The sequence below is a fragment of the Sarcophilus harrisii genome, chromosome 4 (assembly GCF_902635505.1).
Source record: "Sarcophilus harrisii chromosome 4, mSarHar1.11, whole genome shotgun sequence".
NCBI classification, from domain to species: Eukaryota; Metazoa; Chordata; class Mammalia; order Dasyuromorphia; family Dasyuridae; genus Sarcophilus; species Sarcophilus harrisii.
Genome location: NC_045429.1, coordinates 274,378,659 through 274,391,221, shown reverse-complemented (window position 1 = coordinate 274,391,221; position 12,563 = coordinate 274,378,659). Strand labels below are relative to the sequence as shown.

General features: G+C 40.9%; 1 protein-coding gene across 1 annotated transcript in view; it reads right to left on the bottom strand.

Annotated features, from left to right (window-relative positions):
• Positions 1-2,224: 2,224 nt before the first annotated feature.
• LRFN2 (leucine rich repeat and fibronectin type III domain containing 2) overlaps positions 2,225-12,563 on the bottom strand; it is a 321,289-nt gene continuing 310,950 nt past the window's right edge. Inside the window, exon 5 of the mRNA XM_031964900.1 lies at positions 2,225-3,447. Coding sequence (XP_031820760.1) covers positions 2,412-3,447 — 1,036 coding nt within the window. The 3' untranslated portion in view covers positions 2,225-2,411. The remainder of the gene's footprint in view (positions 3,448-12,563) is intronic.

Sequence of the window (12,563 nt, the reverse complement as noted above, 5' to 3'; positions counted from 1 at the left end):
TGGAACTCCATAATTCAGGAAGAACTTGAATTCAAGTAAGTGGAAAACACAGTTGCAAGACCCAAAGCTGCTAAAGTTTCATTTAAGACTCTAGAGCCTTCACCATCCTGGCAACTGGGGAAGTTACCTCATTGATCATCAAACAACCAGTCTTTGCTCGATTGGGCTGAAGAAAGGAAGGAGAATGAGGAAGGATAAAGGGAGAGAAGAATAGAGAAGGAGAGGAGAGATAGGAAAGGAGATGAAAGGAGTGAAAAGGAATGGAAGGGAAGAAGAGGGAAAGGAGGGAAGAGGAAATAGGGAATGTTAGAAATTCAGTAGGGGCACTTCATTTAGATGTTAAATTGGATCCACAAGACAGCCTTTCCTAGATTTCTTCCATTTTCAGGCCATCCAAGAAATTTACCCCTCCATGGACTTCATTAAGGTAGCTAATTTTTTTTTAAACCACACTTCAGCAAATAACCAATAACTTTTGTTTTACCAAAAATAACCTCTAGGTTTTATGATGATCTCAGATCCAGCAATAGGAAAAAAGGGCGGAAAGAGAATCACTGAAAGAAAGAATTACATAGAGAAAAGAAACAAAAGTGTTAAAAGTGGAGGAGAATGGAAAGGGAGAGGAGAGGAAAAGAAAAATAATATAGATTAGAAGCAAGTAATAAGAGAGATTGTGGGAAAGTTATTCTATTCAAAGCTCAGTGAATTTTCTGAAATTGTATGTTCTCTGTCCCTCTGTTCACTCTATAAGAGATGTCTATCATTTTCTAGGACTATGGAAAGGAAAACATGGATTTCAGCAAGTCCTCGTATTTCTTTTCTTATTTCCACCCTAAGTTCCTGAATAAAGGTCGTCTCTGGGAAAGAGAAAGTAAAGCATGACGTTAAGCTCCATTTTTCAGGGAGTTCCCAATAAACTAAATGTGCAGCTCTGCAAAAAAAAAATCTGTGGCATGATTTGGGGGTAGGAGTAGCAAGGGCTAAAACAATACTGAAACTTTACTCTGAAGAACTGGAAAGTCTGAGTTCTAGATCTGGGTCTTCCACTAATTGCCTTTGTGCTCTTTGTCTGTGACTCAGTTTCTTCACCTGAAACATTATCTTCTTACTGAGGCAATTGGAGTTGAATAACTTTCCCAGGGTCACACAATTAGGATATATTATGTGTCTGAGACCACATTTGAACTCAGATCCTCCTGACTTCAGGGCTGGTGCTCTATCCACTGCGCCACCTAGCTGCCCCCAGATATTATCTCTTGAATGATTTATGAGATACTTTCTTCTGTGATTCTAAAAAAGGTTCAAATTTTCCCCCAACCTTCTTTATGCTCTCTTCCAAACATATTCTTTATCTCAAAGCCCTGTCTCCAATCACTCAGATTATTTAGGTGGAATCCATATATATGTTCTGAGGACTCTATCTCTTATTCTCGGAACCTCTCTCTCTCTCTCTCTCTCTCTCTCTCTCTCTCTCTCTGTGTGTGTGTGTGTGTGTGTGTGTGTCTGTGTGTGTGTGTCTCTCTCTGTGTGTGTCTCTCTCTCTCTCTCTCTCTCTCTCTCTCTCTCTCTCTCTCTCTCTCTCTCCAACTGAAAAAGAAAAACCTTAAAAACCTATAAAAAGTACTCACTCATCTCCCTCCACTGCCTAAACACATTTAAATTTCAATTCAGTGACAAACTGGCTTTAACTTGATACGATATTTGAGACTGGGATGTGTGGAAAAAATTACTGGGGTCAGGGAGAAGGAGGCTACTCAGCTCCTGATGGGAGGAAGAAGTTAGTGACATTGAGTGTTAGGAAATTCAAGAACTCTCCTCTCGAACTATAGAAGAACTTTTAGTTACTCTCCCATCAAGGCCTCACTTTGGCCCCACGATTTAGCCCCGTGGGCACAAACTTTTTAATATAATATATGGTGATCCGTTTGGTTGTCTTTAGGGAATAGATTTAAAAAGAAAACGCTCCCCCACAAACAACAATTCATCCCAAAGCCTCCTATACTTGGCATTTGTAATTAAGAGAGCTCTTCCTCTTTAATACTGGGTTCCTACCAGATTGTAGTGCATTCCCTGAGGCACACCGGTTGAGCGGTGGGGAAAGGGGACCTGAACTTTCGCTGGATGTGTCAGTAAGGAAGACGGAATCGGGAGGGGATAGGACAGAGGTTGGAGGTACCACATGTAAACGCCGCCCTTGGAAAACCCACAAAGTGCACGCAGATAATCGAGAGTTGACTTGATATATATAAAAAAGGGAAAGATTTCTTCCACCTTGTTGCCAGCATCCCACGGATGGGAGGAGTAGGGTGGGAGTGAGGGTAGGGAGGGGTTGGAATTGACATAAGGGAGAGAAAGGGGAGGGAGAGGGAGGTAGAAGGGGCTGCCGGACTCTCTCTGGACGCCACCGCCATCTACACGGTGCTCTCCATCACCCACTCGGAGCTGCCAAAAGTGCCCCTGGGCCCCACGAGGTCACTGTCCTCAAATTGCAGGAGCATGCCATTGACCGAGAGGCTGCGCCTGGTCCAGATGTTCGTCACTCTCCGCGGCGGGCTAAAACCTCCCTGTGCAGCTGCGCCCCCCGACGCCCCAGACACCGCCCCCGCCGCGGCAAAGTCCCCCATGTCAAAGGAGTGGCTGCGCCGCGCTTTGCACTCCAGCGGCAGCGGCAAGAGGCTCCGGGCCCGTGCCGCCGGCGGGCCCAGCAGTGGCTCGCGGTCTGAATGACGTCCCATGGCCCCGGCCCCGACCGGAGTCCTGGAGTCTAGAGGCTCCTCCTTCCTCTGGCACTTGAGGTCCAACGAAGCGAAGGCCCCCATGAGGCGGTCGAGGTTAGGTTTGGTGCGAGCGCCGGGCGGCGGGAGCCTCCAAGGGCCCCGGCCACCCACCCCGTCCGTGCTGCCCAAGGAGCTGGAGGACGAGGAGGAGCCACTGCTGTGCCCCAAGCCTCCACCACCACTTCTGATCCCCGTCCCGCCAGCCCCAGACGCCCCGCTGCCGCTTCCAAAATGCTCGTTCCTCATGGACGCCTTGGGGTGCACTTGCGGTGGCGCCCCGTTCTGTACCGCATTGGATGGTGGCGGCGGCGGGGGCGGCTGCGACCCGTTGGTTTGGGAGTAGACGTTGCTGACAGTTGCAGCATTCATCTTCCCAGGACCCTGGTGATTGCACACCTTGTAGCGCACCATGAGGATGACGATGAAGACCAGCAGCGTTGCCACAATGATGCCCCCGATGACCAGAATCATTGTGCCTCCCAGTATCTGACTGTGCATGGACTGGCACTGCGGATAATCAGCCTTGGTGGAGAACTGGGCGCAGCCCACGATGTTGGTGGCCGTGAGTGTGGTGGCCGTGTCATCCCACATCGCCAACACGCACAGGTCATAGCCGGTCCCCGACACCAGATTATTCACCACGAAGGCCTTGTTGGAAGCTGGGATCATCCTAAGGGTGCGTGTGGGAGGAGGGAGACACAGAGGGTAGATTGGGTGAAGGACAGAGACAAAGACAGGAAGAGAAAGAAAGAGAGGGGAGAGAAAGGGAGGGATGGAGTGGGAGAGAAAGAAGCAGGATGGAGTTAAGAGATAGATGCAGTGACAGAGACAAAGACAGAATCAGAAAGCAGAAAGAGAAAAGGAGTGGAAGAAGCAAAAGACGGGGAATAGCAGATGAAGGAGCAGTGTAAGCACATATGACCGGGGAGAAGAGCCAGAGTTTGAGAAAAGGGGGAGAATGAGAGAGAGCAAGAGACAGAAAAAGATATAATGATGAACAGATTGGGCAGAAGAGACAGAAGGATAGAGAAAAAGTGACAGGAAGAGAAGAGATGAAACAGGAGGGCAAAGGGGAACATGAAAATTCAACATGGTGATACAGGCCACAAGACATAGAGAGATAAAAACATAGATAAGATGGGAGAGAGAAATGAAAAGAAAAAAGTAAAAGGGAAAGACACAGAGAGGATGTGACAGAAGGGGAAGGGAGTGGGGGAGAGACAAAGGAGAAAGGGGTTAAAGAGGTATTCTATCTAGTCCATACAAGTTCCAACCCATTGCTCTTCCCCTCAGGGTGCTGGAGAGAAGCATTGATAAAAGTGAAGCTTTCCTACTTATCTGAGACAAATCCTCTTTCACACTGGAAGAGGAGATAGAGGTAGGAAACTTAAACTCAGTTTGATAAGGAAGGTACTTCCTCTTGCTGAGGGCTGCCCTGACTGTGGGAAGAGAGTCAGGAAGCCAAAATGAAAGGAGAAGGTCCAGGGACCTGCAACTCCTATACTTAGTTTAAGTTCAGTCTACTCAATGTACACTCATAATCCTATATCCCCATGTCATACAAGGACAGCTAGGGAAAGAAAGTATTTTATACATTTTAAAATGTGTTTTAGCTTGATGCAGTGCTACCCACTAATCTGCATTTTAAATATTAGTTGTAGTAATAATAGTTAATATTTATATAGCGCTTTAAGGTTTGGAAAGTGCTTCACAAATATCTCACTTTATTCTCATAACAACCCTGGGAATTAGGTGTTATTATTATCCCCATTTATATTTATTCCCCCATACATGAAGAAATTGAGGCCAATGTTAAATGAATTGTCCAAGACAAATTTTAGTTGTTTAGGATTCTGGGGACCCAAGCTCCATTTCTGACCTCCGTGGCCCAAAGAAGGATTGTAGACATATGAAGCTGAGAAGGACCAAATGGTCATCCTATCCCTCCCTCTGCCCGTAATTTATCTAATTATCCCCAGGCTCCAATCTACTTCTGCTGCTTTACTGGTTTAGATATTTATTTATGCCCTTCTGTGCTACTGGCACCATGTTCATCTTTGTAAGGGAATTTAGAGAAAAATGTCCAAGTCCTTGCTCAAGAATTGCTTTTAGTTTCCTTGCCTCTCAAAGAGATAAAATGGTCTCATAAATGAGCTGTTCTAAAGGGACCTTGGACACAATCTAGTTATTCCCCCATTTTACAGATGGAGAAATTGAGTTTTAGAAAGTAGTAATGTCCCAGTGTTAGAGCCAAGATGTTTCCAAGATCTCTTTGTTTCAATCTATCATCCTTTCTCCTGCACCACCATACTAATTGTTTGTAGACAAACCTGATTTTCTAGCCTTTTAAATCTTTGAAGGATCCCATTATTTCCTGAGTAATCCCAAATGCCTAGTTAAGTTTTTGAGATGACCTCTGGTTTCAGCTGACATAAATGCAGATATTGTTTATCACTTTCCATATTATATTTTCCTCCTCTTTCTTTAAGACTGGCTTTCCCTATCTTACTCAGCTTCTTGGTGTAGGTGCCAGTCAAGTGATAATCAACATAAGAACTTTCATCTGTTTTGCTTCTGAACTAGGAAGATTTTCCCCTCTTTAAGGTAATCTGGTGGCCACCTGTTCCCAACACATCACTATGTTAATGTAGAATTTAGTTTGGTCACATGATCTGCTTAGCCTACTGAAGCTCAGAACCCTTCCTGAATGTAAGCACTCTGGATCCTCCCCAGCAGCTGCAATTACATGTGTGTTCCACTATACTAGTCCTTACCCAAGTTAACCTCTGGCCCCTTTGTGAAGACCTTAAAAAGTCCTACTCTTTTATAATTGCTATGCTAATTTATTGAAAATCATCCTTTTCCAATGATGAAATCAGAGATGAGAACCAAAAACTTATTGTCTCTTGGGATCTCCATATCTAAAGTCTGAAGGGGTAAAATGAGGATGAATACAAAAAACAAACAAAAAATCCAATCAACCAACAAAGAACAACAACAACAACAACAACAACAAAAAGCCCCCAAGAACTCATCCAGGGGGCTGAGCTGCTCTGTTTTATGGAAAGAAAAGACCAGGTATCTGCCACTTCCAAGAGGTAGAGGGATTAAGAGTTGCATGGAACTGATGCTCTAAGTTCATGGATGGCTTCTGCAGAGGACTATGGTCCTTACTTCCTCTTCTTGTTGCATCCTGAACTTCAGCACATTTAAGGCTCCACTAACTGATACCTCAGGCAACTGAGACCTAGATAACCTTTGAGCTAAAGCTCTGTTTCCCTCTCTCTAATCAAAGAGCACCTTTGCCATTCACTGACTGAGTGACCTTAAACAATAAATCTTGCTGGGCCTGGAAAAAAAAGGAGGGAATTGGACTGGATGACTTCTGAAGCTCCTCCTGGTGCTAAATCTATGAACCTAGTGGCTCTGGGATATAGGTAATACAAGTGTTATTACTTATCTCTCCTACCTCCTTTTATTTGAAGTCAGTTCAGTATAATCAAACTTTGAGTATTTATGACCTGTCTGGTTCTTTCCAAAAGTCTCCTAGTTCCTTTTGTAACTTTATTCCAGAGCTGGGAGAATCAGCCTTCTACAACTGGATCTGACCACCTGGTGAATTTAATACTCAAATCAGCAGCCAGGGTATGGAAAAATACCCCTTTCCCTTGTGCTCCAAGAAAGGAAAGGGCTCCATCGATTCCTGTCAACTGCTCCTCCCCCCAAACCTAGCAGCATAATTGATATATCAAATATGAAATTCTGAAGTCTGAAAAGTTCCACCTGGGAAATGGAGTGGAAGTTTGTAGCTGACAGGCAGCTATTGACAACTTATCAGTCTTGGCTACTGCAGCCCAGAGCTCTGAACACCCAGAGCTCTTGCCTACTTCTCTCTCCTAGGTCACCCAGGGTAGCTAGGTAGTATAAGCCTATGACTATAGGAAGGCACATGGAAGCCTTAACCTCTGTGTTCCATATTGCTTGTGAAGGAGAAATTGATAGTTGAAAAAAGGACAAAAGTGGTAAATAAGGCAGAATGATAGTGTCACTAACTGACATGAGATGCCATCTTACTAGAAAAGCCATTTGGGTTACTACTGTTTTCCACAGGACCTAGCATATAGTAAGTACTTAACAAATGCTTGCTCGTTCATTCATTCATTTATTTGTCTATATATCCATCCATTCATTTGTCTATTCATCCATCTGTTCATTCATCCATTCATTCCAATGTACCACATTGCTATCCATGGATTTATGGAAATATTTACTTGATAACCACATGTGTAGCTTATGAAAAACATCCTGATGTCATTTATCCACGATAAATCTATCATATTGTCAGGACCTCAAGACCTTACTGTGTTCTAGTCATCTTGTGGGGTGGGAGTGGGAGAAGATTATATTCTAAATAGTGTAGTACAGATGACAGATGTTGTAAGATTTCATAGCAGGGGTATGTAAATGGTCACAGATGTCTTCATTAAGAAAGTGGGATTTAAACAGGGTTCTGTAGGATGGGTAAGATTTGTAAAGAAGATCCCAGGCAAAAGGAACTCTGTGGTATAATGGGTCCTAGAGAGCAGCCTAAAGAGTCCAAACTTGTGAGTTTAATTAAGACCTATCTCCAATATTTACTAGCTGTGTAGGTAGTCTCTGAATCTCAGTTCTTGTAAAATGGGGACAATACTGGCAACCTAACAGTAGGAAGACTTGTGGATCCTAGTGTTTGCTGTATGACTCATTTGACCTTGAACTCTGATAAAAAAATATTTCTCATTGGGAGTTGCCTACACAAGTGAAATTATATGTTGAGTCAAAAAAAAAAAAGTAGTTGCTTTTCTGTAGCAACTACTGCTTCATGGAATTATTTCAAGGAAAATGTTTTATAAACTTTTTGAATAGAATCTGTGATCTTATGATTTCATCTATACACAGCAGTACTTCAAACTTTTTTGATCATAAACCCTACTAATAAACCCTACTAAACCCTAGCAGTAAATCATTATCCTATTGGTAAAAAAAAAGAAATACACTAATGTACTTGTATTTATTTGTTTAAGCAATATTTATGTACTACTATTCTAATAATTACATACAGTATAAAAAAGTTGAGATAACGATATACTATTTCTTCCTAGAGGCAGTGAGAGGCACTGGAGTTTACTGAAGAAAGGAGTGATGTGGGCAGAACTACCCATCAAGAAAACTACTTTGGTAGCTGTGTGAGGAGAAAGATTAGAGTGGGAAAAGACTTGAAGTATGGAGAACTATTAATAGGCCATTGCAGTAGGTCAGGTGAGAGGTGATGAGAATCTGCACTTGAGTTGTAGCTATGGTAGTAGAAAGAAAGGTGCATGGACATGAGAAGTTATAGAGGTAGAAACAGGATTTGACAAATATTTGAGTATGTGGGACAATTAAGGATGAAACTGTGATTGCGAGCTTATTATACCTAAGATGATACAGCTATGGAGTGTGGGATGGATATTTCAAGTTATACCTTCCATCTGGAAGGATGATGATGATTCCATCAATAGAAATAGGGAAAGTTGCGAAAAGAGTGAGAAGATAATTTTCTGTAGGTTGCAACCTATCTGTACCTGCTCAGCCAATGGGACTTATTCCATCTAACAAAATCAAAATTGGAGTGATCAGGTGAGGATAGAGTAAGGCTCTTTACCATTATTGACACAGAAAGCAGAACCAAGTTCTAACTAAGAACTAAGATTAAAATGCCAGCTGAGAAGTGTTTGGTTTATATATGAGATGATCTGGGTTACAGGATTTGGGTATACTGAGGGAAGGTTTTTAAAAAAAAATCCCAATTTGGTGTAGCTGCAGATAGGGGTTGGATTTAGGTTATGATTGTTTTGAAGAACCTATCCTGCGATAGAAGTGGACAGATTGAGAGTTTACATAGTTATTGGAGGGGGTTGGAGTGAGAGAGTAATGTGTGGATAATTATTGAAGGTGATGGTGTGGTTTTATAATAAGCCTTTTGGTAGAACAGAAAGTCTGAGCTGAGACCCATCTTCCTATCATCAAAGTGGTTGATCACAGAACTCTTGAGGTCTTGTCATCTTTGTCTTCCTTCCATTCCCCAGATTCATCCTTCACTTTGGAGACAATTTATACAGAGTATCTCTCTACCAGGACAGATTGGTACCTTCTCTGAAACTTATTAATCAAGAGACTTATCCGGTCACAACATTAATATATATCAGATGTAGCATACAAATCCAGGTCATCCTGATTTAAGTGGAATAGTGGATAGAGCACTGGGCCTAGAGTCAGGAAGTCTTCAATTCAAATTCAACCTCAGCTCCTTATCAGCCATATAATGCACTTTTCTCAATTTATTCAATCGTCTTATCTCAAACATTATATTCATATTTCCTATTTCTTAGGGTTGTTGTGAAGAACAAATGAAATAATAATTGTAAACTGCTTAGCAGGGGCACACAGGCTGTACAAATGCTAATTATTATTATTTTTAAAATTAATGTCTATTATTTTTAAAGGTTTAGAGGGGCAAAAAGCATAAAGAAGCTAAGGAGATGGAATTAGCTTCATCATTTCATCAACTGATTTAACATTCTGAAGGGAGCTAGATCTCTCCTAAGAATCTGTCTCAGGGATGGGGCTTCACAGGCCCACCTGAAGGATTTCTATCCTTCTCAGGGTGTGAACAGCATATCTGGCCTCTATTCCTATCAACTTTACCAGAGTTAAGGAAAGAGGGTAATCAGATCAAGAAGGAATTGTGAACTGCTAATTTGAGGTGTAATATGCTGCAGCCAATTGTCCATGGGGTGGCTGGAAATGATGTAAATGATGAGGGGTCAGGCCCTGAAAGGCAGGAGAATTCAGATTTTAATGATAATTAACCTAGGGGAAAAGGAGTTGCCATCCAAGAATCAATGGAGAGAAAAAAGTCTATTAGTGACTACAATGGCCTTGTATAGAGAGTGCTAGAGTATGTCCACATGCAAGGTTGTTTTGGGCTGGGCTGTATTTTTGCAAAGTGGTGAAGTTGGCAAAGGGCCCTGCTTACTTTTCAGTCACATCCCCTTGTGTATCTTTTGCTTTTTGCCTACTCTGAGGGCCCAGAGAGCACTCACAATGACCAGTTCATTACCTCACCAGACTTCCCCTTCTAGGCAGGGCCTGTGATCAAGTTAAGTGGAGCAGTATTAATTGGTATGGGTCAGGGACTGTGCTATATCAATACAAATTCAGAGGTGGGGGTATGTCTGAGGAGAGAAGGAAGGAACCAGTGCAGGCGTGGTGGTAAAGTTCAGAGAATGAAGAATGGTTGGGATCTTCCCCATGATGGAAAGAAGGAAATCACCAATGGTAAAAGGGGACAAGGGGAGAAGGCAGCTGATCTAAAATTCTCTTTCTGTCCTTTCTTCTTTCCCTAACAAGATTTCCATTCCTTTATTGCACATATTTAGGCTCCTATATTTCTTGAGAAAAATAATATAAGCTAGGTTGTACTAAGATATAAACATCACATCTTTTATTGCATAGGTTTAACCATATCATTTCTCTAGCTCAAGAGCCTTTAGTGGCTCCCTATTGCACAAAAGACAAACTGCTTTGGCTCATATTTAAGATGTCCCAAATTTGGCTCCAACTTGCCCTTATCATCTTTATTTCACATAATTGCCTTATATGTATACTGCATCCTTGCCCCCTAAAATATATTACTTGTTTCTCTGATCATCCCTGCTCTTATGTGCTTTTGTGCATTTTCATGACTCATTTATCATGTCCAGAAAGCATTTTTTTTCACAGATCTAGATATTGAAATCTTTTTATTTCTCTAAGTCCCAGGTCAGGCCCCACAGCTTCCTCAAAGCTTTCTAGAATCTCCCCAGATAAAATGCTCTCTTCTCCCTCATCAAATTTTCCTATAAAACTTTTCCTGGGTTATTTTTTTGCCTCTATCACATTCTACTTTATATCATACTTATATGCACAAATGTAGCATCTCCCTTCTCCGTGACCCTCAAATTAAAATTTTGAAAGACTATAGTATCCAATGACTCATAGTCAAACAACATAACAAAAAAAATCATATTCAAATTCTGGGCCTTTGTTGCAAGGAGATAATTAGGGTCATTAAGAGGACTGATATCATTGTGTCAAAATTAAACAAAATTACTTGAAAGATAGACAATTCAGCTTACTTTTTTCCTCTTCAATTCTGGGCTCAATTCATTGTCTCTTTATAGTATGTATCTAAAAGATATCTACTGATGAATTAACTCTTGAAGCAGTCCAAGCAACTGCATATCAAAATCTGGACAATTGACATTCATTATCCACTTGATTATAGCAAGAATTCCACACAAATTCCTACTCAGATGCATCATTATGAATTATGGGTGGAGATGGGGTTTAGATTTTTGAAAGATTTAGTACTCTCTGGCAAATTCTAACATGCTAAAACGACTTTAAGTATGTTTTGAACTATAGATATTTTCTGTTTTCTGAGGACCAATTTAGTTGACAGGTTCTATATTGACCAATAAATTGACTACTTGGTGAGAAATTCTGTGGCAAACTGTTAAACAAAATATATATATAAAATGATCCCTGGGTCTGTACTTCAGAACTAAAGGTGACAGAGTGTCAGAAAATGGGGCAGAAGGTTCCAAGAATCATAGTTAATAGACCATCTATAAACATTAACATGACTGCTGGTAATCTAAATGTCAGACCCTTGGCCAAGGACCAAGGGAACACATTACTGAAGGGAGATCAGTTAAATTATTTTGACATGCTCTCTATAAATGAAATCAAAGGACAAAAGGAATTTACTGCTAAATAGAAGGATGTCTCACAGATTCTTCTTAGTGAAGAAAATGAAGAAGGTGATAGAGTTTGTTTTCACTGTGCATCCATGGGCAATTTTTGTTCAGTTGTTTTTCAATCCTGTTTGACTTTTTTGTGGGGAGGGTTTCCCACAAAGATACCATAGTAATTTTCTATTTACTTCTCTAGCTCATTTTACAGATGAGGTAACAGAGGCAAACAAGAGTAAGTGACTTCCAGAGTCACATAGCTAGATACACAATGTTTGAGGCTGGATTTGAATTCACAAAGATGAGTCTTCCTAACTTAAAGCCTAGCACTCACTACACCATACCCCTTAGTTACACCCACAAGAAACATCATTTTATGGTACATTTAGTCCTCTCATACTATAGTGCTCATGATGACTATGTGCAAAAAGAAAATAAAAAAAAATTTGCTCCTGTTCTAGTATTTCTAACAGAGGATAAAGAAATAAAAACAAATTCTGTAAAGTACTTGATAAAATCTTACACATTAAATCAATGTATACTTTAACACGATAATTTCGATGCAAAGATGAGGACAGCAAAAATGATTAGGAAATATGGTTCAAGAGTAAACAACAAGAGGTCAAAGATTTATCAACTACACAGAAGACTCATTCCTTTATACCATTAATATTTTCTCCAAGAAAATAATTGGAAAATGCAAGACATGGTAAGCACCAAGTAATATAATAAAAATAATTAATTATATTTTAACAGACAGGATTTCTGCCTAAGTCATTCATGAATCTTTTATCCATGTGTAATCAAATTCCTTATTTGTCAGAGCAAAGATATGGGTTGATACGTGGCTAGAAAAAAATAAACATAAGAACAGATATGGCATGCAATTAAAATGACTTCAACTTGACCTATTTAAATAAGATAATATCTCCCTCATATGGAAAATAGATGGAGGAAAGGCATTGAAACC